This window comes from Vollenhovia emeryi, unplaced genomic scaffold (assembly GCF_000949405.1).
Source record: "Vollenhovia emeryi isolate VEMERY1.0 unplaced genomic scaffold, V.emery_V1.0 DF939120.1, whole genome shotgun sequence".
Classification (NCBI taxonomy): Eukaryota; Metazoa; Arthropoda; class Insecta; order Hymenoptera; family Formicidae; genus Vollenhovia; species Vollenhovia emeryi.
The window spans coordinates 3,709,444-3,736,628 of record NW_011967246.1 but is presented as its reverse complement, the minus strand read 5'-3'; the positions used below and the strand labels follow the sequence as shown (position 1 = coordinate 3,736,628).

The following is a 27,185-nucleotide window of genomic DNA, read 5'->3' as shown; positions in this document are numbered from 1 at the left end:
TGCAGTCACCTGAATGGCCAATTAATAATTATTTTAGCTCGCACATAAAACAAAATCGGTAATCATTTCATATCACGCATACTGAGGAAATTTGTCTCTGCGATTATTTGTATCTCTTCAATTTTGTTGTTTCTTAAAAGATTTTTCTAAAAATGTCCCCTTTGTTGGTACTTTCGACAAATGCCGATTTCTCCTGTCGAACGATCGACATCTGGCCGATTGTTTTTGTTGTTCACGTTATAAATCCGATCCGAGACAATCGTACTTGATTATCTCGTCGGGTTTTGCAACATACGTACGAGAGCATCGCGGACGAAGCCTACAATTCTATTAATAGGACGTAGGAAACACCAAGAACGAGAGACACATAAAATACGAAATCGGAGGATCGATGATCGAGCGTGTCCGCGCTTGAAACTTCGTCCCCGATTTTCGTCCAGTAATATTTATAAAAAATAGCACTCCCGCCGAATCTTCTCTGAAATATCTTACAGTCGCCGCCAGTGATAATCGCAATTTTCCCCAGCCGTTAACCGCGTCGTCTGAGGCGAAGGCTCGATCAGCGATCGTTGATCTTAGAAAAAACACCACGTTGTCGCTACCCTACACGAATATCGCGCGAAGAGGAAAAAAATATATGTACATGTATAGAATGCGTATCGTCAAAAATTATTCTTAAAGTCGATCGCTCTCCTTGGCATTTCAAATGCAGGTCGGTCGATCCTTTAACGTCGTATCGAAGAATCGTTGCCCGATGTCGAAGGATTAGAGCGAAATCGCACGAGGGTATTCCCAGCCCGCAGGCTTATCTAAGCTAGAAGGATTCTTGGGTTCTAGGGGGGGGGGGGGAAGAAAACGGCAAATCGTCCGTTTCTTTTTTTTCACAGCGAGAACTCTTTCACGTGCCCTTTGAAAAGCGAAGAAGCGTCTACGTTCTATTTCTACCTATGTACATCGATAGCCTCGCGATCACTTAAATGCTAAAACATTTGAAAAGGCTTCGGGCTACTTTCAAGGTACGCTAATATCCCCTCGAAGTCCTCCGAAGGATCGTTGAGTATTTATTACGATGAGCCCCGTTCAGGGGGGGGCCCCGTCCTCGTTCGTAGGATGTTTGGTAATAGGCACGTCTACTGAACAGATCAATATCTTATAATGGAAAGAAAAATGTGTTTTAGCAGACTACAGTTTGAGAAATGTTTTTCGTGATTTATAAAATTCTGGTATTTATTATCTTACTATTTAATTGTAAAGTATTTAATTTAAGTTGAAAAGAAAGTAACTTCGTTTTCTAACAAATCATTATTAAATATATTGGTAAGCTCTGTCCTCGTTTGCATTTAAAGGTTCGATACTTGATACTTTTAATAAATTGTAAAAGATACCGATTTTTATATTCTCTAAAGGTATAACGATTTTAATATCGTGAAGGTACAATGAAATGAAAGAAAAGAGCGTATCCGGAATCACGATTCCGTTAAAATGAAATTATTTAAACTTTCGATAAAAAGTGTCGCGTGAAACGTCGTATAAAACGTACATATTTCCCGAACACCCTGTAGATTATATCGAATTGCGATACATGTATTTTTGCGTGCTCTTGAAAACACGCAGTCTGTACAATCAGATGACTTCGTCCGATTTCACGCACAATTTTATTATCCCTCGTTTCATTTCCGTTCGTTTAATTTCGCTCCATTCGACGCGACTTCGGATTTGAATTCTCCTTTTATCTCCTGTCTTTCGTATCGGCAGACCACAAGATTGTATATGGCTCAGTATATTCGATTTATCGCGATCACTTTTCTTGCAAGACCACTTTCAGTTGTCGCGATTACATCTTATTAATTTGTCGTTAATCGTTAAATATCCTTCGCGCGGATCGTCACGAATCCTTGGTCTACAGAATCTTTATCGTGTACTCTCGCATAAACTTGACACGCTTTGCCGATGACGTAGCTACAGTTCTGCAAAGCTGTATCTGCATTTATTAATAATAAATATAGCATAAATTTGCACTCTTAAAGATTTCTTACGTACTGTTAATACATGTAACATTTTTGAATATCGTCAAGCTCGGAAACAATTTTCAATTTAAATAGAGCTTCAAGTTTCATTCTTTATTTAACTTTTATTTCAATTTACTTTTATATTTATTCAATTTTTATCTTTATCGACTCTTTACCTCTTGCTCTACCCTTTTTAGTTGACTCGTCTTTTATTATGCTTGGAATTAAGTAAAATATTTAAATATCGTCAATCTAAATAGTTAGATGTAAGTACAAATAACTAACTTAAATGAAATGAAGAACAATAATTATTATAGTATAAAACTACGAATTGGAAGAAAATATAATGTAGAAATTAGCGTTTTAATTAATAATACAGAGATTATGAATATACAACTTTTCTCCGTGCGAGCAGTTTCACTTGAGAATTTGGTTGCTTTTTCCCACGTCGAACGCGACAGGGAAGAAACTTGCTTACTTTCGCAATACCGTTTCTTTTATCTACTGCAATCTTGTGTGTCGTAACGTTTTAAATACAACTCATAAAGCGCACGATTGCGACAAATACGCACGACACGCGCCTCGTTTGCACGCTTTACGATTCGTAAGCACTGCGTAATTGCACGAAGAATTCTCGGTCTTTTCGCATCTTTCCTCTGCCAGCCGATATCAATCGGTTATCTCTCGTCGATCTTTCGACGCCTCGCGTTTTCACGAGCACCGAGGGAACCATCGGATTTTAGAGTGCCGAGAGGGATGGACCCGTAAAAATCACATTCCGCAGAAGTTCGGATTCAGATAAATTATTATTCCCCGTAATAGAAATAGGATAAAACAAACGACGTATTAGGAAATAAAGCTTACGCGTGCAAACCGAGGAACGAAATAAGTTAATAATTTATCTCGAGTAATCAGATTAAACGAATTAGCAATAAATCCCGAACAGAAGGTTAAACGCATTAAATTAAACGTTTGAATTTAGGCGAATTTCAAGTCGCGAAATTTTTTTTAAAATTTTTATTACTCAATGCACTTTAATGATCTTAAAGCCGATAATTTTATAGCGTTATGAATACGTTCTACCTGTTTCTTTATTAAAATTTCTACAGAGTGGAAAGTCGGATTTCAATCTCGCTTGAATATCGAAGTTATGCAAGAAATCGGCGAAGAGTCAAACGAAGTCGCGCTCGATCCGAGCAGGTGTGTTTCCCTTACGCGTGTTCGCCCGAGTACGCGCTACTCTTAAGTCGACGTACAATAATAATTGTACACTTGATAATATTAAGGCCTCTTAGTTACTAACGACAAGTCGTCACAATTTTATATCTCTGATCGCTACGACTACGCTACCGATAGGAAAGCGACAAGAATCGTTTTATTTCGTCCCACAGTCTACAGAACCGCCGAGTATCGACCTGTCGGCTGCTTTCGCGTACTTTCATCTCCAAAAATTCTACAAGGAATAAGAAATACGATCGTCGCAGAATGAAATCCCTCGATTCCTCGAACGTAGAGGCTGCGACGATCTGCGCCTCTCGCGCAGATTTCAACAATTTTTCTCGTATTTTGTAACTGAATACAGCGACGCGCCTGTTAATCCCAGAAATATTCACGGAACATCGTCTCGTTACTTTTTACAATCCTCTTATCTGTCACTATTCGCACAGTCGTCTTAAGACGGTTCACTTTTAACGTTTCAGTCGTTTTAAACGCGATGGCGAGACGCAAGTGAAATCTCTCTTACAGCGTAGTTTCTTGGTCCACTTTGAGAATGTCAACGAATCAGTGATAACTCCATAGCGGAATGCAAATTAAATCATCAGCGAGACGCGGGACCTTCCCGTCGCGCGCTCGATATCGGCGGGTTTCTGTCGCGAGAGATTCGAATTATTTACAATTTATACAATCTCACGTGTTGACGAATCCCGAAGGAGCCTCATTCATCGGCAACGGGATCGCTCGTCAGCAATCCACGTGCAACTTACCATCTCGTTATACTAATCGCCATTCAAACCACTTCTTTCTGTGTCTCACGATAGAGCAGTTTATTTACAATCTCCGCGTCTCTCTCTCTGCAATGCTTCTCTCTGCTTTCGCAACGAAATCGAAATAAAGAAACTTGCGGCATATAACAGAGTGCGAGGAACGTTGACGTGTAAGCAAGAACCAAAAAACGAATCAATCGAAATTGAATCAACTAAGTAAAATTAATAGTCAAGTGACATTCGTGCGCGCTGTGTCGCGGGAACTTAACTGGACGATTGTTAAAGAAGCGAGGAGTGGAAATTTGAGAGAATACGGGATTCGGGTACGTGCGTGTGTGCGTGGGGCTGTGCAAAATCAAAGACAAGAGAACCATCGCTTTCGATACTTTTACTCTTTTTTTTTTTGGTCATTTCTTTTCCGTAGCAACTTTATTGTTCGGTATGTATCTCTCGTGCCAGAGCCACTTTCCATAAAGAAGGCATATTCGCTAGTGTTGGAGTATACGTAGACTTGTTTATTTTTATGTTTTTTGTCGCTTAATTACTCGTTATCTCTATAACGTAGGTACCTTATCACCTAGCCTCCGCCATCGTAAGTCACACGATACGCATCTGATAACGTGCGTATCTTCGCGTCTCAAATGCAATGCGCGCGAGGACGCGCGCGTGTATGTGCGAGGGGTCGCAAAGTGCGCGTTGTGTAGGAATATGCAATTGATCTTCGTATCGAAGTAAATCGTCGAATCTCCGACCGACCAGCTACCGCGAGCATACGTATTTACAAACTGCGCCGTGTCATTTGTTTCACTTCCAATAGGAAACATTAATTGCATATTCTTACCCTCTTTAGTGCCCGGCCTGACACCGGAAGACAAAATCGGCACGATTTTAGCGGGTCGAAATTTCTATTTCGTACATGCGTGAGAATAGTCTCGTCTTCGCCGCGGTCGATAGGTGACGTTAAAATTAATATGATAATTTATTCAAGTTAAGACATTTAATCCTCTCCACACCTAGAGGGTGTTTCTGCGATAAATGAGCGGACTCATTCGCGATTGTCTTGAAAATGATAATCAGACTGATATTATTCCACTGTTAAAAAAGCTTCAAACAAGCGGAAAACAGCGTCATCAAGTGGGCTATATAATTATTCTGTATTAATTTGTAGAAAAAGATTGCATGGAGGAAACAGAAGTTGCCTAAATTGTACCGATTTTAGTCCCTAATCGTATGTGCACATGCCATACACATACGTATATCCAGTCTTGCTTCCGGTTTACTGTCTTTCTCGTTCGCTCGTTCTTGACTGAACTAAAATAGTAAATCGCATAGGAAAAACTTTGCGAATTGCGCGTCTCTTTCTCTCTCGGCGACGAATTGCAAGCACAAGTCGCTTACACTTTTTTTTCCTCGGTCATCGTTCGCGTCGCAGCAGTTTCGAAAAAGTTTTGTAGGATCACTCGGTCGCAAACAGTTGTAACAAATCCAGTCAGGTTGAAAACTCATATTTTCAATAATTCGTATTTCGGATGCATAACTCGATAATAATCGATAATAATCTTTACGAACGAAACGCTGAAGATTTGTTATGATACGCCGTTCTCTAAATCTCTGTTCACTTGGATTCAAACGGATCAAGCAAATAAGTGAGTTACGATCGATAAGTTATCAATTATTCACTAAAGATATGAAAAATACGAAGATATAGAAAAAGTAAGAATTGCCGTCACTCGCGAATGAGAATTAAAATATTTTCTAAGTAATCGTGCGCGCGCCTCCATACATAACATCGATTTATCATAACCGAATGCCCGGAAATCTCTGGCTTACGCTTGACTCGCATCTAGATCGCTATCGTAGTTCGGCGTTTTTAATGGTAAATTTAGTAGCCACTATAATACTCGCATACTTGAAGTATTATCTTCGTAAACTAATTGTAAGATGGATCTCTCCGTTGTTCATTTTATTTTCATCTGATTTCTCTTAGTGTAAAACTATAAATAATAGTGGATCAATTTTAGTACCATAGATATTGGCGTGCGTCATTATATGTAATGTTTCATCATTATTATAAGATGTACGTCCAATATTTTCTAATTTCTTTCGATGGCGCTGTATAAGATAGCTGTATGCATTAATTAAAATTCACCTGCCAATCGGAGACCTCAGAGTCTCATCGAACACTAATTGTAATTGGAACGTTAGCATCAAAGAATTGGGCCTTAATATACTCCGAATGCGAAATAAAGTTAAGTAATTAAAAACAAAACAACTGAGAAAACAACTTGCTCGAAGGAGAATGTGCGTCATAGTTAAATTCAAACAGTCAAAATTCACAAACAACTGTACGACCACACCGCATATCGACGAGTTGATTCCAGATTGTTCCTCTCTTACTATTAATATTTTATACCGAAGAGTCGTTCGGGACTTACTTCAATTCAATTTGAAATAAAAAAAAACGACGGAAATATTCGAACACAGGACATTTGCATCGACGCGCAATCGCGACGAATCTCTTGGTGAGCTGCAATTTATATACACGATGAATATGGTGAGAATTTATTTACACATGATGTAGTGAGAGAAGCGCTACTACGCTCTACATACCTCGAAAATGATAAGATGATACGGTACGTTATACTAATTACAGAGAGGAGGATCTCGGACGAAAGAAGCGAAGAGTCAACATTGTTACGGAAGAAAGGGTATAAACTGATTTTTATGAAACGCATGTAATTTCACAGAAGTCGTCACGGAATTCCGTATAAATCGCATATAACTTATACAAGTTACGCAACGAAAGTCTATGTTTGAGATGAGATTTTCGAGAAAATTCAATAGAAGCGTACTGATTACTTCTCGGCGTTATAAAAAAATTATCTCGCAATTACGCGCAAACATCTTTTCGACCTTATTTCCAGGGCACAAGCTAAAGACCGGTATTTCGCAATGAATCGTCGAGCACTCACGAGCGGCGTTAACGCCTCGCGTTGCCAACAAAAAATACGCAGTGTCAGAATGTTATTTGCAATGTCGACGAATATACAATAAAAACGCCCAGCAATAAACGTATACACCTGAATCGTGTCACCCGTTAAGCTACCGTTAAGACCAACAGGCACCGCAAAATCGCGTACGCGTGTGAGGAGATACCTGTACATTAACACAGAAATATTCCAGGAGTATCAAAACATACAACTCAGTTTTACGTTTCGTCGAAGATTTTTGGATTAACGTGCCTCGCGATTAAATACCCTCGACTGATATCCAGCGATGTTATCGCGAGCTAAGCGAACGCCTTATTTCAATTCCCAAAATATTATCGTTTTCCGAACTGAATGTCGTAGCCTTTAGTTCCTCATTTCACATTTTCAACGCGTCCGCGTTTATCATTAAAATACTATATATCTCCGTTCCAATAAAATGTCTTTTTTTTTCGCTGTACATTTCTGTGAATTTTTTAAATTAAGTTGGTGAAAAGAAACATTTTGTTCTAAATTAATTTCTTCAATTATCCTTTCTTATGAAATCAAATTTGTGGCTGCACGATTTAAAAAATCATCCATGAATGTACAAGTGGAAAATACACGTCTGTCGTGTAAAATGCGTGTTTTTGGGCAGTTGAAAAGTGCGTGAAATAAAGAAAAATCAGAACGAAAAACACGGAAAGATGTCTTGGTAAAATATCTTCATGAAATAAAGGAGCATTAAAACACCATAGAACAGTTAATATGTCCACACGTTGTGTCGCAATTTAATTCGCGATGACACAGGGATAGATAATCGCTATATCGTCCGCGAGGGTACCGATATTGGAGGATCCCAATCCAATCTTCAACGTGCTCCTCTTTGCGGACCACACGCGCGTCATTTCTAAACGCATATTTACCGGTTAATTCATACTCAACTAACACGTCTCGACGAATTTTTTTGTCTTGGTAAAACTTTCTGCTACTTCCATTTTTTTCTCTCACTTTGTCTTAAAAGTATTTCGTCGGACCTACTACTGGCTATCTAAAATCCCTTAATCTAAAATCACACGTAATTATGTGCGCCCTTACGTTTTCTCTGGAATCCTTGCATTATTTTTTCAGGACAGGAGACACGCGATTAGATGAGAAGAAATAGTATTTGAGGGATATAGTGAACGATATAACTTTGTTGATTTCGGAATTTCTGATCTTGTAGCTACAGTAAGAATAACTGTATTCGTCAGCGAAACATTACCTGAAAGTAATTACAATTACAAATATGCAGTCATCATAATATTCTGTTATTTAAATATTTTGTTTTTTTTTTTACTTTATGCATCTTCTCGCTACTAATTCCATGATTTTACGTTATTGATTTTAATTCTTGATACTTTCGACCGATAGAATCATACTTTAAGTTCATGTTTTATTTAGCTAGATTTATTGTGTCTCGATTCTACCTCCTTTGCATCCCTTTAAAAATTGTCATTTTATTAAGGAGTTGAAATGATGGTGAAGGCATCCGAACGATTCCCAACAATCGTATCTCAGGTACGACTCAAATCGAATATTTGCGTAAATATTTGACGAAACAGTTATTTGAAATGCAATAAATTGCGTCTCTCAGTTAAAATTACATTTTTTTACAGTATAACTGTACATGTAGAATGAAATTTAAAAAAAACCCTTAACTTTGATATAACATTCTTTAACAATCGTTTGAAGAAGACTGAAACATTTTAGACTTTCGACAAACTAAATCTATCGCAAATAATTATCTCTTTAAGTAAATCCCTTTATTGTTAGCATCCCATGCATTTGACTGAAAGATCGTCGATTGTCGAAATTCGCTCGAACCGCTCGGATTCGCGTGTCCAGTTACTGTCCATACGGCGCTTACAACATAATCAAAAATAATACCGAAACTTATCGACTTATGTAGAAACGTTCCATCAATGTCTTCCGTCTTAATCCTCCGCATAGATCTTTCTCGTCCAAGATTTAGACCGGACGTAAAATCAATAAATTCGGATTTCTACGTAATCGGTTTCGAGTATGTCTCTCTCAAATTCTATGAATTAAACACGACGATCGACGCGCAATCTGTTTTCTCTCACGCTTCTAGCCAAAAAAGATTAAATCTAAGCAAATTACGCTGGGTTCGATCTTCAATTTTCTTTTCTCGCTTTTATTCTCCTATATTTCTCTACTTATCTATTAATTTAATTCCTTCCGTCATATATTTCTCTCTCGTTTTTCCGTATCGATACCATCGCGTTCACACGATAAGTCGGCAGTGCGTTTATTGGAATAAATTGCGATTCCACGATCGCGCGAGGGGAAACTCACGGACGCGAGGTAAACGAGGGAAAATGATCGTCGCCGAGATGAAATCGTTTCCTCGACGCGGAAATTCTCGAGATTTTCGACGGCGACGAGGAAGGTCGCTGAACGTGCGGTTCGCGCATGCCTCCTCCTGCCACGCGATGGGACTGCGAGAGTCCTGCGGGACGTACTCCTCTTTTTATTTCCTAGTCTGAGATCCAAGGAGCCCCGTCGTTCGAGATCCCGGTCTTGAGAGACGAGAACGAGCGAACGTGGGATCGGGACAGTCGCGGAGGAACAGGACCCCGAGTTTCTTTCGTCCTGCCGGGGCAGCGAGTTGTCGGTACGAAACGCGGAAGAATCGTTAAGGGCTTCGAGCCTCGTCATTCCTGCGACTAACTTTCCACGAGAACAACTCGAGCATTAACGACGATCCTTTAAATGCTTCTTTCGGAATCCTACGATCCGTCGTCTCATTTCTTTCACGTCGAATTCCTAGCCGGTCGAGTCGTCCCCCTCGAAATCACTTTGAAAACAATTCGCGCTTCTACGGAATTCGCCCATCCGCGTCCCGCCCGATCTCCCTCCCGAATGTAAAGTTTCCGGACGCAACGGGAGCGCTCTCCTCATTCCGTTCCGTTTACATGATCGTACACGGTTTCTCAATGAATTTACGAATCTGAACATCCGCCTTTGCGACTCGCCGCCGTAACTTTCCCATCCCATCCACATCTTCATTCGTCGCGCGCGTCTACTCGAATTTTCATCTACCTTTCCCCTTTCATCTATTCCGCCTCAGAAGGGACAACTTCAATCTAGGACTTATTAGTCTTTATTTACCAGTGAATGCGCTGGTCGCTCGTCGGAATCAAATGCTAACGCTAGAGAGGAAAAGTGCCGGTCATACCAGTGCCTCTACAGTCGCTAACGCTTGTCGCTTCAGGAAGGATCGACGACTTGTTCCACTCGTCTCAATCTTCTCTTCTCCTTTCCCCTTGCTCCTCTTCGTAGCCGATTTGTCGCCGATTGTATCGAGAACCGCGTCTGTAAACGCTCGCGATGATCGATTTGTTCGCACGAGGTTTAATTCTCGCTTCGGCATACCGAGGAAAACGTGTCTTTCCCCCCCCCCCCCCCAACAAGTTTCCGAGTCTCCGCGGACTCCAACCGGAGAGAGAACAACTCGCGCGAATATCCTCGAGCAAAAATCTCGCACTACGCGGACACGAGTCCGCAAACAATGTCTCGTTAAGGTACGATACGATTCGAAGGGGATCTCGCACTTTGCCGATTTTCGGACATCCTCGGATGTATCCTTGAACGATATCCCTCGCCGAGGATTAATCTTCTCGAGTGTTCTTGCGTGACTATCCTTCAACGATATCTCATCGAGGACGGCCGGAAACTTGAAACTGTCCTCGAGAAACATCCTGCTGAGGACTATTCAATTCGGAATAATAATTTCATCGTCACTGAGACGCGCGACGTCCTCGAGAGATATCCTCTCAAGGACAAATCTATTCGCGGCGACGCTCGAGGGACATGTCTTGCCGATTCGGAGCAGTCTCTATCTTTTCGCGCTGCATCCTCGAGCGATCTCCCGTCAAGAACCGTTCGATTTCGGAGCGATAATCTCGCTGGTGCGACAACGTCCTCGAGAAAAGGATCCTTTCCGAGGACGATTCGATTCAGCATGACATTCTTAGGGATATCTCTCGCCGTCGGAGGATCCTCGATCAGGACGGGAGGGATTTTCCCTTCCCCACTCCTGGCACTTTCCCCTCTCGCGCGCGCGCGAGTGCTTGCGCGCGTATTCGATCATCATAAATGGCCAGCGCGACCTGTATACGTGTGTAAAATCTAAGAAAAGAAAAAAAGGACTGGCCCGGTCTGCTCGACACTCGCGTTTACTAATAGCTAATTAATTATCACCCTCCCCGCCCTTTTGCTCTCCCGCGTTCACGGTACCCGCGATATTCTAATCCTCGGGAATTTCCCACCGCTCTCTATTGGAATTAATTGGCTACTTTGTGTTTTAAATTGGCTAATGTGTGTGCATAGACGTGTGTATATGTGTGTATATATATATGTTTGTATGTGCGAGAGAGAGTATGTGTGAGTGTAGTGTATCTCTCCCCTCGATCGTGTGTATACAATGTATAATACGTATAATATATTGCTATATATACATGCAGGATGCGGCGAAATGCGTAGAAAAACGAAAGTATGGTCTTCTTATAAAATTCCAAGTCTACCTTTCCTTGGAGAATGTCTGACGCGTGTGACGTAGATTCCTTTTGTCATTCAATCATTTCTTTAATCCTCAACACTGATCCTTAAAATTCTTAGAATCTCGCTTAGATCTCGTGTCATTACAGTTCTGTGAACACAGGCAATCGTAATATTCCGAAGATACGAATCTAAAGCACGTCTGATAATCAATTGAAAAAAAATCCCCGTCTCGGATATTAATTGAATCGCAATTCGGGTATCGCGAAACAGAATTACTGTTTACTTGTACTTCAATATTATCATTATTAAATAAATTGTGACCGAGAGTTCCCGAGAGAAAGCTCGTTGAAGGAAGATCCGGGAAACGGTATCCAGAATTGCATTTCCAAAGGAAAATGGAAGAGATCTTCCATTTCCTTGAGGCACATGTCCCCGAGGAAAAATTGAAAGAACTTCCAATTCTCTTTTGAGGAATGTGAGGAAGTCTAAAAGACGAGCTTCCCCTAAGTCCCTGTCGATGTCTTCACGTTTACAATTTAGCATTTCTGAAAAATACTTTCAGCTTTTTTTTAAAAAAAGGGTAGGAATCATAATTTCTATTCATCTGAAATAATTTCTAACGTCGTCGAAAAATATCTATGAATCGAAGAGTAAAGGCTCTTCGAAAGTCGAAACTCGCTACCATTTTTCTACGCATTCCTTGGCATTGTCCCGTGCATATATACGTATCAGCTAATCGAAAATTGAGGCTACAGTGTGCGGCAGTCTATTGTCTCTCTTGGCTCTTCTCTCCGTGGCTTCCAGTTCCCCCGTTTTCCTTCCTCCTCTTCCTCCATTTCGCTCCTCTTGTTATCGGTGACTTACTATCTTCCGCGATCGGCGTCGAACCTCTCCTTTCTTCTTCGGAGCGCGACACGGAGATCGTCACCGACTCGAGTCCGACGGCCTACCTCGGGGACGGGAACGGGGAAGACTTTTTATTCCCACTGGTGTGGAGAGGGTGGCAATTCCGAGGGGAGAGCCACCGTGGAGCTGCAAGTCGTACGAACAAGACATTAGAAGGGCGACGCAGGACAGAAGAGACGGGGGTTGAGAAAGCTAGGCTGGGGGGAGAACGTGCGACCCTTCTGCGGTATAAAGCGAGTCGATCGCCCTGTCTAACGGCCAGCGGTATTTCAGTCGAAACGATCCCGATAAAATCCGCCGTTCCGTCTATTACGAGTTTCATAATTTTCTTCTTTTCTTTGCGCAAGTTTATTATTAAGCGACAATGATCTTATTACCGTGGACCAGTTAGGGCAATCGATCGCGGGGCGAGTGAAGGAAGAGAACGAGTACAACTACGTGCGAATCACCGAGCTGACTCTTTACGGCCGGAAATCGGAATTTCTTGCCGGGCATCTGGCCCGGGTGAGGCTTGTTTTCAGAATTGGGAGATCCTCAAGAGCCCGCTGCACCGTACGGCCAGGCGTGGCGCCTGAAGGGCGACGAAATTCGAACGGCTGGATGTCCGTCGAATTAATTTCGAATGGAAATTAATCGAGAATATTAATGTTGCAATTAATCGGCGTGTTAAACCAACACTCGCTCGGCCATTCGCTTTCTCTAACGATCGAGAACGCGGAGTACGAAACGCGACAATAATAATTTACCACTATCGTCTCGCACTTCGACGCTATCGATCGGCTAAATCGATAAGAACTGAAATCGTCAGCGAGCAGTAATGTGCGCTTTGCTCTCTCTCTCTCTCTCTTTAATCAAATCCGATCAAATAACATCGCTGTTCTCGTCTATTCTTTGTCGCAATTGCAAGGAACGCAAAGGAATTACAAGATACAGCTAAAAGCGTATGTACATCGCAAAAAAAATCTTTTCTAAATTTGCGCATCATGCCTAAGGAACGTAACAACAATCGCTACACACCGAATCAAGGTTTCTCTCTTTCGCCCGTCTCGGCGATGACAGATCGTTCTCTATCTCGGCGTTAACTTAATCGCCGAGTGACAGCCGACGTCGGTAATTATTAATTACCATTATCGAACTGGAGCACGCGCTACCCGCTCGTGACGATCATTCCGAAGAAATGATGAATCCCGACTCGCAATAAGCAACCTAAGAAAACCGTCCGTCTGATTTCCATGCAGCTGTCAGCGCGCGTGACAGCCGGTCGTCTCTCTTCTACAAACCCGTTCCTTTCTCTCTCATTTGCCTGAACGTTTTCTGTCCTCGGCATCTACTTCCGTTTCTTTATCTCTTTCGGGCTATTCTTTACGTCGGCGTTAATATTGATGGCCTAATAACGGACGGATATTATCTATGGATGGAGGTGTAACATTTGGATGTTAGTTTTTGGCGTCTCTTGCGATTTGTTTTCCCGCATTTTGCATTATTTTGATAAGGTTCTCGATAATGCCGTGGCCAGAGGTGGGCAGGGCTTCGTTAGGACGACTTAGACCCGGTTTCACCAACGTCGCCTGGCTTTGGGCTTGGTTTGGTTCGTTCTTTGGCTCTTCCCAATTGTTACTTTGGAAAGAGGCAAAGAGCGAATTGAGCTAGGCTTGGGGCTGAGCGACGTTGGTGAAACCGGGCCTTATTGTTTTGATAGAACAATTTACGACACTTGTTAAGGCTAAACATATGATAAAAAATGTAATATAAAACATAACATATTAAAATAGCATGGAATTACTGAAATTACGTATCATTGTCAGGCTATAAAAGCAGTAGCATGTCCGAAAAAAGTAAACGGAAACTAGTCTCAGGCATAAATCTCTTTGGTTTAGGGTACAACATTGACGTTATAAATGTTTACTAAGGAAAATTGCGATTTTTTACGTTACTTGGTCACTATTTTGCGTGTTGAGGGTGATTTTGCGTTTTAAAAACGTGTTAAAACGAAGTTGGGGGACTCCAAAATGTAAAGAAGTGACATTAAAAACGTTCCTGGGGCATTTTGCGAGATTTTGCGTATAGAGAAAACATCAAAACGCCACACCTCTATCTATGGAACAGGAAACGTTTGGCAGGGATCGTCGGATTGTGCGAATCACAATTGTAGGGGGAATTTAGGGAGAGGTTGAGGGGTCAAGGAGATACACGCGGATATCTCGAAAGAGTCTCCTCGTTATCTTTCTTTTCTTTGGCGCGTCGCGACGTCTTTCTCATCGATATCTCTCTCGACTGAAGGCTGCATGGTGTATCAGGCCTTCTTTTACACTCATAATGTCAACGACGAGACAATGTGCCCCGCCTCAGGTGTTTCGTCCGGTTTTTCTTCTATGCACAGGTAGCAGAGCGTCGAGACGACGACGGCGGGTGTTTCGTGCGCTTGCGAAATCGGGGTGACCGCTTGTAAATTACTGTATATTAACGCCCGGTCGCGCAACGGTTCGCGACAAAGCGAACGTTTTCGATTTGGAGAGCTGGGAATCTGGTGGAATTTTAATTTACCAAAAATCCCGACGAAGATAAGCCGCAAATTTACTCTCTGTCGATTAATCGTCGTTAAAAATTTTAAAAGATTTCCCTCTCCTACAGTTCTTTTACCGTCACATTGCCGGCGTGCACAACACATTAATATTCTTGCAAGAGAAGCGGACGAAAAAATCGGAATTAAGTCGCGTTCGGTGGACGTTCCTCGAAGATCGTAATTGTTTCCTTTCTCAGATCGGATTCCTATGAACTCGCTTTTAAGTAGCCGCAAAAGTGGGCCAGCAGCGACGTGATTTCTCGCATCAGCAACGCTCCCGCCCGGTCGAAACAAAGAGAAAGAAAGAGAGGCAGAGAGGGGGCGGAAACAATCGTCGCAGGAACAACGGCAAAGGAACGGTATCCTGCCGAGTATGAATGCCGGGTATATTATTGCCGCGCGGGTGTTTAAGGAGCCCGTTAATTGCGCGTACGCTAAACCGCCGCTAATTAGCATCGCTAAACGCGCCTCATCCGCCGTCGCCGAAATCCGCCGAACGCTGCCGCGCGTCGGATTATCCTAATTTCCGCGCATTTCCACAGAATTTATTCCCGAAACTCATCTCGATTAATTATGCACTCGCGCGTTTTTCAATTAACTCGGCTTCCGCGCGAAGCGAAAACGCAGAGCGCTGTTGCTCTAAAACAAAATGAGGGCGCCGTTGCACTTTGGACAATATGATTATTTAGAGGGACATTATTGAAATATCGCGAAATATTTCGAGGCAAACGTCCGGGCGGATATAATTTCCAACAATTTCAGTAACAATGGTCCTCAATTTAATCTACAATAATTGAATACGCGTCATATTGTATAAGAGTCGTACTCGATTCGGCTCTGATCATTTTTTTTAACGGGATTAGCTCGGGGATTATCGTCTTGCGCGGGTCGACAGGATGCTATTATAATTTTTCTTACGAAACCCTTAGCGCGAAACGACGTTGGTTCCCGGAGAGATCTTCGAGGAGCGTTTCTACATACATATACGGCGATGTCGAGTTCGTCCGTATATTAACATTTAATTATAAACAAGTGTGTCACCCCATCCGAGCGCAATCAACCCGCCTCGACGCGAGATACGCGCGGCGCGACCGATCCGATTCGGAGATGCGACACGCCGCGCCAGGTGCCCTCGAAATCACCGATCACTCCGACGTACGTCCGCGGTGTGGTCTCTCGGACAATGCGGGCTGATAAATCCGCGTTCGTTCGCACGCGGATTCGAGTCCGAGGGCACCTGTCGCGCGACCAAGTGTCAGAGGCACGTGGCGTACATCATGAGGTAAGCAAAGGACGGTCGGAGAACCCAGGGGGACGGGGGGGACCAGTTTGCAACGCAGGCAAAAGGTTTTGCAGTATACTTGGTGCTATTATAAAAAATAGGCTGGAGCATGTATACCTCTGCGAGCGAGGTCGCGCCGACTATAGCTGACTCTCGGTTCGTTCGGTTCGTTCAGGAGGAGGCGTAACACGATTGGTAGTAGTAGTGGTAGCGGTAGTGGTAGTAGACGATAGCGGTAGTAGTCGATAGTAGCTGACAGTGGTAGATAGCTGAGTCGGTAGTGGTAGTAGTAACGTGTACGTATACGCGGCGCAGGGCGCTGGTTCGGCGATCGGCTTGCTCTAACTTGAACGGCAGAGTAAAAGCAAGACGTACAATTGTTACACATCCAGCATCAGCTGCCAAGTTAACACTACCCAACAACGCACAGACCTCGTAGAAGTTGCGACGATAACGTCGCGGGCGTTATTGAGCCCGTAGTCGAGTCGACACGGGCCGGAGACGTATTTGCAAACGTCCCCGGTTCCGCGCGCGTTAGATAATGAGGGGGACAGCGAGAACGCAATCCGGACCGACTCCGTGGAGGTTCTTTTGCCGTAAGAGTCACGCCTAGATTTTCGAGTCTCTGGCTATTAATAGTTACAGAGGTAATTCGAAGCGATCTAACTCAATTACATGAGCACTTGTATTGGCTCTATACTCTGAATCTCGGATGGCTGTAGGTACACTGACAGAAAAATGTGTAGTACTTGAAACTATAATTGCACAGTAAAATAATTGTAGTCAGGAATATCGTTTCTATAGTAATTATTACTATAATGTTAGTAAGAGCAACCGTATGGACACAGTGATGCCAGCTATTTAAAAAATTTCCTATAAAATATAAGCTTTTAACTATTATTCTGTTAAAATGTCCACGTAATGAATAGTAAATTAGTCAATCATTTTTATGTACCATCACAATAATAGCAAATTGAACTACATTTCTATCATCCACCTTATTAATTACATGGTAGACAAAAGTGAAGTGGTTCAGAATGTCCTCACTAGAGGGACGTGCGGTACAAGACTTTCTCGTAAGAAGAAAACCGCAGAGGGTGTTAGAAATACGAATAAGTTTATACATTCGTATAAGATTACTTATCGTTTCTTTGAAAGATGCTTTCTTGTACTATGCTTTATGAGTGCAAAGTGATATAACCAATGAACATAGTGAACGCAATGTATATGTAATAAAAAGCGGGGAATATTACTTCCAATATAAATACGATTGTTACTATTACATATAGTTATTCGAAATTTTACTTGTGGCTGGTATTGCAATATGAGAACTATAATATGTTATTAGGTCAACCATAACTTACATAGTTGGAAGAATTATATAAAAATATGGTTGGCTCCTAAAATGACTATAAATTATAGTGAGATTGTGGCAACTGCAACCATTTTTTTCTATCAGCGTATATTTGTTACTCGCAAAAGTTGCTCGATACGTCGTGATGCAGTAAATTTTTTAGAACAATATATTTTACATTTCATTGCGTTCACACGTGGTCTCTGTTAAATATGTGAAAAATGCCATTAGTCCGGGAAACAATCTGCGACACAAAAAATCTAGGCGTACTGATATCTTCAATTTCGAAATCAGGGCGCCACGAAGGCTCGAGACTTTACACTTCGGTTTTTTGTTTTGGCACACTTCTACAGAGGTGAGTTTTCAAATTTTGTTGAGTAGTGCAATCTGGGGAAAAATATTACATAGATCTGTTACTGTTAGAGATGTTTCTCAATATCGCTGAGAGAAAACTAGAACGATATTCTGGATTGGAAGCTTGAAGATTGTCCTGATTTTGTCCTGAAAGTCGATAAGCAGCAAAATGTTTAAACACTTAAAATTAAATTATACAGCGACAGCGAAAATAAGTTTATTTGGTCGATTTCCTAATTTCGCTGAAACTTTCTGTGAATTCTGATGGATTTCTATTCGAATCAGGTTTTATTATGCATAGCCCTTTTATATCTATTATCGTTTTCGTAATTTTCGTTACTTTCATCGTTAAATTGTGTGTGAATGTGTGTGTGTGTCACACCGAGAATTTATAATGTCTCTCGGTAAACATCATAAAATATTGCCCCGTCATTTTATGACGAAATATAAATTGATTGCTCCAATTGATTATTCCGTTAATACGGTGCTTCCCATTACTTTTAATAATGTAAATTTTCCTATCCTGAAATACGATAAATTTAAACACGTAAATGCGAAGCTAAATTTTTATTCATAAACATCGATCAACCCTGTCCTTTTCGAAAAGTTGCAGAGAATTAATAATAGATTTCAGAATGAAATTTCAACAAAATTTCACAAAATCTCTAAAGAGAATAGAGTTCCAATAAAATTTCAAACAGGAGCTGTGTATTTTATATCGTTACAAACTGAACGGAAAACGACGATGTTGAAGTGATTTTGAGAAATGGAGTACGAATTTGTCAAAGAGCGCGAAAAGAAACGGCAAATACGAGAAGACTTTGTAGACATTCGTGTACATTTCGTGTGTCCACAGCTTTAAAATATCGTTCTAATTTTCCGTTCAACGATATCGATGACTATCAGTTCCTTATCTACTTGATTTCTGCTCCTTCGCTACATCGAGAGAATCGCATACAGCGATTGTATCACAGTGGGCCGACAGGGTTACGTGAAAAAACGCGCATATATCTTAATAGACTTAATAGCCTATTTTTCCTCGGAACAACGTTCAGAAGCTACACAGCGTCCTTTGTGGACGTTAGCAAGAGGATCGCCAGGACGAAAGGCCCCTCTCTTACTTTTTACCCTCGACTCGTCTCACCGTCCGGTCCGAATTTGAAATTTACTTTCTCTCTCGTTACGCTACTCGAAAGACTCAGCCGGCTCTAGTCAGCGCTACTCTTCGAACACCCGATATATTCCGCTCGCGCTACTCGATTACTTGATAAGAAACACTGTGCGCCCCTCTATGAACTCTCTTGGGGATTATTAGCCTGTCTGTGTTTTTTTTTTCTGGGAGTTAGGATACGGGATCGCGATATGGGAGACGCACGAGTGCGAGGGGAGGAGAGGGAGGGGAGATTTCTTCAACATTAATTTCGAGGGACAGTAAAAGGGGAGTGTTGCGAGTGTGTCTTTTTTTTCTTTTCTTTTTTCCTCTCTCTATCTTTTTTTTAAATTCTCTCGAGTATTCTTTCGTCGATCAGTTCTGGTGACTTTCCTGTACACGAAAGAGGGACTTTTATGGGCCGGGTCATGTCATGTCGCTTGTTCCAAAATTACAGGAGCGCTCGTATCACAGCTATATATACTTTGATAAAGCAAAATTGTCCCCTCCCCGTTTCTCTCGCCGCTATTTTCCAATTATAATCTCGCGATCAACGCGGAAACTCTCGTCGGGCCCCGCTGAATTGAACTTCATTCGTAGCTTCACTCGAAGCAGGAAAACTGACAATTGCCCCGGAGAAGCCGATATTTTAACAAGGCTGCGCACTTCGCAATTTCCCCGTTTCTCGAGCTTCTCCGATAGTTTTGGAACGAAATGCGCGTTTCGGCCAAGGGCGACTCTCGCGTGGACGCGCTCTGCGTGATGTGGCTTACCTCGCGAAGCTCTTGAACGCCGCGGATTGCGGATTTATGCACAACGGCACTCGTGACGTGTTCAGCTGCTCCGCTATAAATTGGTGCATCTCCTCTGAAACAGACAACGACGTGCCGGCGTATAAGCGAATGACGGGAGGCTGATGGCGATATAGTTTCCCGCGGTCGAGATAACGACACCGCGAATAATGCCACGCATTATATCCCCGTCACGCGGTCAGCGCTAAATTACCCTCACTCTCGCACGGTGTCGCGTACGCTGATACTTTTCAAATCTTCTTATCACAATCGTTATTAATTGTAAAGAAAAAAAAAAGTTCAACATTTCTACGCACGAGACTTGGGACGTTCCCTTTTCCAAATTTATTTTTACGTTTCTTGCAATGTTTTTACCGAGGGTGAAACCGCTGACCAAAATCTTGTACACCAATGCCCACTAATGCCCAGTGGGCATTACTTTATCTTATTATCTTATTTTATCTTCACAATGCCCCAGCAAGGCCTGATGCCCAAAAAATGCCTAGTAATATCTAGTAATGCCCAGTAATGCCGCAAATCTGCACACCACAATGTCCTCAGCGGTTTCCCCCCCGGTTTTTACAAAATCGACTAAGCTTGCGAATGTTGTTAACTTCGATTTTGCAAGTGCTACCATAGCACGGCACGAAGGAACTGATAACGACGGCGCGATAATGACAATGGCATTTTTCTTCTTTTTTTTTTACGTTACTCATCGCGGATCCGCTGCTCCTCCGTCTCACCGTCTGACGATTACAGCAACGAGAAAAGATACCCCGAGAGCCTCACGGTTCTCAGCGGCCAGGCGCTGCTAAGATAAACCATGATTTATCGTGACACGCACACACGCGAGCGTGTTTATCGCGGTTATTGTTCTCGAATAGCGCGGGCACGTGCCTGAGATACTTACCGCGTACGTCACTACCCACGATACGCGCGATATTCCCGGGACAATATATCCCCGAGACAATATATCGGCTCCGTTCTACAATTTGTACCGCAAAAACGAACCGTCGACTGTGCCAGTCGCACTTTGCGCAAGATTTGACGTGAAAAGTCAATATCGACATGGAAAAAAAACCCCCGTTATTGTCGAGTATCGAGAAATTTTCTGCTCACATGGCATTCTAAATAAATCACACACGTGTAAACGTGATTCTTATTTATCACTGAATAAATGGAAGTTACAGTGGTCGTCAGTTTTATCAGAAAGGTATCCTTCCATATTTGTTCCACGGTTATCACAGAATTCGTGTTATTGTCAAGCGTTACGTAATAATTTCGGAAATATTCGTAAATGTATTTCCCGCTAGATAAGACGCTCTTGAAAATACATTTTATTCTCTCTTCTATTTTCTTCGTCACCTGCGTCGAATCCTCGACGCGGCGGAATTTCTCACCTTTCACTTGCTGCACGCTCGTAAGATTTCGCTCCCAGAGATCGTCGAACGGATGGGCGGCCGAAGGCTCGAAATCCACCCTGTACTGTCTCATGCCGGCGCTCGTCGTGTAACAGCACGTGCACATGCACGAATGATATCGGAGCCGACCCTCGTCCAGATAAGGATGCGCCAGGGCGTCCACCACAGTGATCCTCTTGTCCTGCGTGGTAGTAATTGTTGGGGAGAACATCAGTAAATATAAAATAACAGGCAACTTCGGGCCGAACAAAAAGCATCTCGGCAGAATAAGAAGAGTATGAATCGATTTCCGTTTTGGTTATCAACAGAATTGATAGTTGAAATGGACAATAAAATACGAAAGCCGAGAGACCGTACTAATTATTGATTGAAGTGACAAATGAATCTCGCGGAGAAAAATAGTACTTTCATAAAAAAGAACCCCCCGATAAGATTGATTAATATAATTATGAAATATTTTTGTCGATAAAAAATAAACTGAACCGAGCCAACCGTGAGTAGGAAATTTTTTAGACTCGTCATAATTTTACGTATGAAAATTAAATGAATGAACAAGTAAAATTGTTGCTACTCGTTTATAAATCGAAATGGCGCGGGGTCGAAAATAGCGAACAAAAAAATCTATTTTTGCCCGGAGCAAACTTACGGGATCGAAGACTAGCATCTGGCAGAGCAAGTGGACGGCCTCGTGCGTCGCCTGGCTACTAAGATTATACAGGGTCGAGAGCGACGACGGCTTCTGCGCCCTTCTCAACATGTGAGTCTTCGCGCCCTCACACGCGTACCTCATCTCCTCGAGGGTGGGCGAGCCCAGCAGCTCCGTGATTAACTCGAGCTACGACAAAGAGAGAAGGCGTATTTTTTCATCAATCAATTTCCAGAAAATTACTTTCCGTCATAAACTCCCTTTCTCGAAGTAAACTCGCCGATTGAGATCTCTTTTACTGATCTCTCGAATAATCGGGATCGTTCGTAATAATAAGGGCGTATCTTTGGAGAGACGGGCACTAAAACGCGCCGCGTAATAATCTTCGGACAAGAAAAATAACGGGCGAGGACTAGACCAGGTCTTGGAACCTTCCGCTTGCCGGATGACTGATCTCCCTGAGCTATCCAGGCCCACACGCTCGGTACTCTTCTCGCTCTCGCCTGCTCTATTTCATCGAATGAAGTAGGGATAACGTGCTGGCGCGACCAAGTTGAATCTGTATACGCCCGGTAAGACCCTTCCCGAGGGGAACGCGTACTTCGAGGCCCGGCCTCTACTCACCTGTTGCACAGGGCTCTGGGCCTGGAAGAGGATCCGCCGGCGCAGGAGCTCGCCGAAGATGCAGCCGACGCTCCACACGTCCACCGCGGCGGTGTAGTGCCGCGCGCCCATCAGGATTTCCGGCGCGCGATAATACTGTGTCACCACTTCCTGGGTCATGTGGACGTTCTGGTCGGGCTCCGCCACCCGGGCCAGCCCGAAATCACAGATCTGGAGAAAGAGGACACCTATTACGCCTGGCCGTTGGACGTAAATAGATTATAGACGACTAGGTAGCTAAGGCTTTAGAATACATCGCTTCTATTTGGGACAAAGCACTTATGTCGGACACACACGAAAAGATCCTCGCTATCTATATTTCATCGAGTCCAGTCGGGGAGACAGTATATTTAGAGTCATAGTTAATATTTAGATTCCGAGGTATCTAGACCGAGACTCACTTTTAGTACGCAATTGCTGTTCACTAGGAGGTTGCCGGGTTTGATGTCCCTGTGGAGAATTCGGGCTGAGTGAAGGTACTTGAGGCCTGGAAGCACAACAGTATGCCGCAAATTAATAAATCTGTCCTAATAATAAGTCCCTTCGAGTTTCAAAGATCATAAAATATCAATTATTTCTTTATTGTCGGATAAATAAATCAAGATACGCAACAAGGGAAATAAGGTACGTCGAAAAGTTTTCGCTGAAGAGTCGAGTCATGCTCGGATAATAAGAGACACCTGCGAATTTTGGATAATTTCGTTCGAAAGACCGCGTGAGAGTTGAATTCGATTCGTTCGCCAGTGAATTTGACGGCAACGTCACAAAGCACCGATGAAAATTAATCACGAGGACGCGGGGCTTTTTATCGATCGTGAAAATTGACACGAGATCGCCGCCGTCTCGCTCGTACGAGGCTGCGAAAAATGATAGTGACGGAAGAATTTTTCTCGGCGCGGGCGTGACAAGCTGACAAAACATCAGAGGCGCCGCTGCCGGGACATGACACGTCGCGTCAACGTGAACCCAATTTTCGTCCCCGATGAAAATCCACGCCGGGCAAAATGCGGGGGCCGGCCCTCCCTTTCCCGCCTGGCGAAAATTCGGGGCACTTTCGAACGATGATTATATCAGGCTTAATCAAAAATCGGTTATTATTTTGTCAAAAATGCCTGCCGATGAAATTCCGGCCGCGCGGTGTCCGCGCAAATGCGATGAATAACAACCGAATTTACTCCCTTTAATGGAACGATGTGGAACGCGAAAACTTTTACGGATTCTTCGCAGTTTAATCCACGCGTTGTATGCGCGCATTTCGCATTTGGCACTTGTGAACATAACAATTGGTCTGAGAGAAATTACGAGAATAAAAGGTTTGCAGAGGGTCGAGAATTTTTTTAAAAAGTGACTGCAATATAAAAAAAATGCAACGTTATATTATAAACTTGATACTAACTTTACGACATTGTTAAAAAAGTAAACTCTTGTAGATTGCAAGAATGTCGAACTTATCGACTTCCTCTAGAGACTTTCAATATTCTCGTTACGGAATTCGGCAGACTTATAATTTTTTGAAATTTATCCCACAGCAGCCTGAAAGCCTGCGGTATAACATTGGTATATTTCGTTAGGAAATGCAATTTATTTCTATGGTTTTCGTTTTATGATAACGATGACGATGACGATGACGTCAAGAGAGGCAGGTATCTCGAAGCTCGAATTAAATATTTATAGCATGCGAGAATTTAACAGCCGATAGACTGCTTCGTTGAGGGGAAGGTCGGACAAGTTTAAACGATAAACTGTACCGTTGCCCCGCTATCGATTGATAAATACCGTAAAACGGGGCGGCGTCGATCGGGGGGTTGTTTCAAATCGATCGCGCGCCTCGCTCGTTTTATAAATACGCAGGTGACGCAGGTGACGCTTTAATTAGTCAGCGCTGATTCAATTAGTCGATACAGCGTTCGTGAAAGCGGGCGTAATCTTTCCGACTCATTTCGCGGATCAGTTAATTTTCCACGGCGTAGAAAATCGACGTAACTCATAGGGGAGGGTTTCGCGAGAGGGGCTCCTTTCGTTTCCCTTTGTTTCCTCGCCTCGCTTTAAGGAAGCGATTTCTCTCCCGCGCAAGAATGGTGAACGCGGAGAGGTGAGAAATGAACACGGGGCAGGGTGTCGGCCGAACAGGGCCGTAACGAGATTCCTTTAGTTGTTTCCCGATCCATCCCTGTCAACGAATCGACTTTGCCGCTCGTTTACGGCGAGTCAGAAAGCACATTGGGGGGGGGGGGGGAGAGAAAAAAAAGAGACGCGGCGTGTACTTTGAGGTGCAACACATATTGGCAAGTTTGTTCGCCGAACGTTCGATCAGCTTCAAGTCTTCCCCCTGTTCTTTCGCGACGTTTGAAATTGTTCGTCGAAATTGAAGCAGGACCGTCGGGAGGCAAATCGTTATAACGCGACAGCAAGTTCAATCGGGAAATTTATTATTATGGAATATCCTCGCGGACGTGCGCGATGAAAGAGAATCAGCAGACGAAATTAGAGATAAATCGGTTTACCGATCTGTCTGAATTTTCAGATATACGATCGCTTACATATACAGGGTGTCCCAGGAGGAAGGGTCGGTGTTCTGGGGGATGGTTGTGTCGGTCATTTTAAGCAAAAATGTTCGTATGAATATACGTCCCATTCCCCACTGTTTCCGAGATAGGCGCACAAATTCTGTTGACGTCCTCGTTCAGATAAAACATGAACACTGGGAAGCGTTCCACTTTCGCGCAATGTATTGAAAACCTTGGAAAGCACTTTACGATTTGGAATCCTGCGTGTAGGAAAGCGTCGACAGTATTCTTCAACAGTTGCACTGCCGTCACAGAAACCGTGAACACACAGCGTATCTGCATATTCGACATTTGCGAATATGCGAGGCATTTTCAACATTTCTACAATGTTATCGGCACAACAGTCAACAGACGTATAAGAGTAAATTCCCGCAGACGTTTATGAGGTTCGATGACGGGTGAAGTGTACGGGAAAAAAGCACATACACGAGACACTCAAGTAGCTCTATGCGGAGGTAATCGGGTCGGTGAGTGAGAATTTTGTTTATTAAGGAAACGAATCTACACCTCTTAAATCGTCGATAGTAGATTGTAGATAGTAGACAGTAGATTGTAGATAGTAGATCGTAGTAAAATATATCTCGTAGATTCGTTTCCTGAAAATGGATAGGTGATAATGATAAAATAATTACGGCATTTAATGTTTTATGTAATATATTCAACATATCGGAAATGAGTAGAAATTTGTAGAAGCAAAAATTACGCGAAATATGACTTTGGATTAGTTTGTGAAACTTTTCCATTGTCCATTTAAGATTGAAAACCTTGTTGGCGAACCAGAGTTAATCCCTGGTTTTCTTTGTCACGGATTCCCGGAAGCAACGGTTTCGACACGAGGGCGCGACGTCGATTCGCGAAATTAAAAAAAAGAAGAGAAGATTGTATGTATATTCTTCTCCATAAATATTCTTCCATCAACACTAATAATGGAAGAATAATTTTTATTTAAATAAAACTGAAAATATACGAGATTGCATGATTTGAGAAACGATCGTCGTTAACTCCCTGCCGAAATGACCGCTATCGGAGGTAATCCGGAAGATCCGGGATTCATTCTTTCCTGCAGCAGGGCCTTTAATTTTCTTTTACATTTTTTTAATTTGATGAAACTCTATTGCACATATTCCGATATGTTGAATTCACTTTTCATCTTGAGTTGTTGCAAAAATTACACAAAGTATGGCTTGGCAAATATAGTCTTGCTGTATTTGTCGAGCTAATCTTTTATAACCTATCCATTTATTTTTCATATTTCCTATATTTCATTTGATATGTAATATGTATTGTCAAGATGCGTATCGCATGAACAACATGCACAATTATACGCATCTTCGCGGTCGGTTTACGCGGTCGGTTTTCGCGATCGGTTTTTCAGGAAAAATTTTTAATTAATTATTAATTATTATACTTAATTTTATCCATATTATAAATTTTAATTTATCGAGTAATATGATTAAAATCACTCTAACGCGAAGTAAATTTTTTTCTATATCTATTTGACTTTTGAATTCAAAGATCATTTTACGAAGATGATCAATATGTTTAAGTAAATAACGGAAGTAAAAATAAATTTGATTCGTACATATCGTAAAGTTTTTTGAATTAATATTTTTCTTTTAATTAACTTCTCGTGGTCGTGCATTTTGCGATACGATTGTCACTCGTATATTCGAACCGTACGAAATATTTGTCGGTGACGATAACCGACTATGGAAGGAGTTTTCTTCCTTCCTGATCTCTGGTCAAAATGACCAGACTGTATGGCCAGGAGCAACGAAAGGTATGTCCAATCTGGCCCAACGAAGGAATACGCCGAGTTAGTGGTCAATATTGGCCACTTTGATGTATAATATTATGTGAATGTATTGTACGATATATGTTGATTTCTTCTTATGTGCAAAAATTCGGGTGGGTTATATTCTTTCCTTCTTTACTTATTCTTGCATATGTGCAAGATTAAAA

General features: G+C 42.3%; 1 protein-coding gene across 1 annotated transcript in view; it reads right to left on the bottom strand.

The window, feature by feature from the left end:
- Window positions 1-10,426: 10,426 nt before the first annotated feature.
- LOC105570659 (serine/threonine-protein kinase NLK) overlaps window positions 10,427-27,185 on the bottom strand; it is a gene marked incomplete at its 5' end in the record, with an annotated part of 50,024 nt that continues 33,265 nt past the window's right edge. Inside the window, 6 exons of the mRNA XM_012028050.1 lie at window positions 10,427-12,558; window positions 19,909-20,002; window positions 21,327-21,528; window positions 21,994-22,182; window positions 22,618-22,827; window positions 23,058-23,143. Coding sequence (XP_011883440.1) covers window positions 12,504-12,558; window positions 19,909-20,002; window positions 21,327-21,528; window positions 21,994-22,182; window positions 22,618-22,827; window positions 23,058-23,143 — 836 coding nt within the window. The remainder of the gene's footprint in view (window positions 12,559-19,908; window positions 20,003-21,326; window positions 21,529-21,993; window positions 22,183-22,617; window positions 22,828-23,057; window positions 23,144-27,185) is intronic.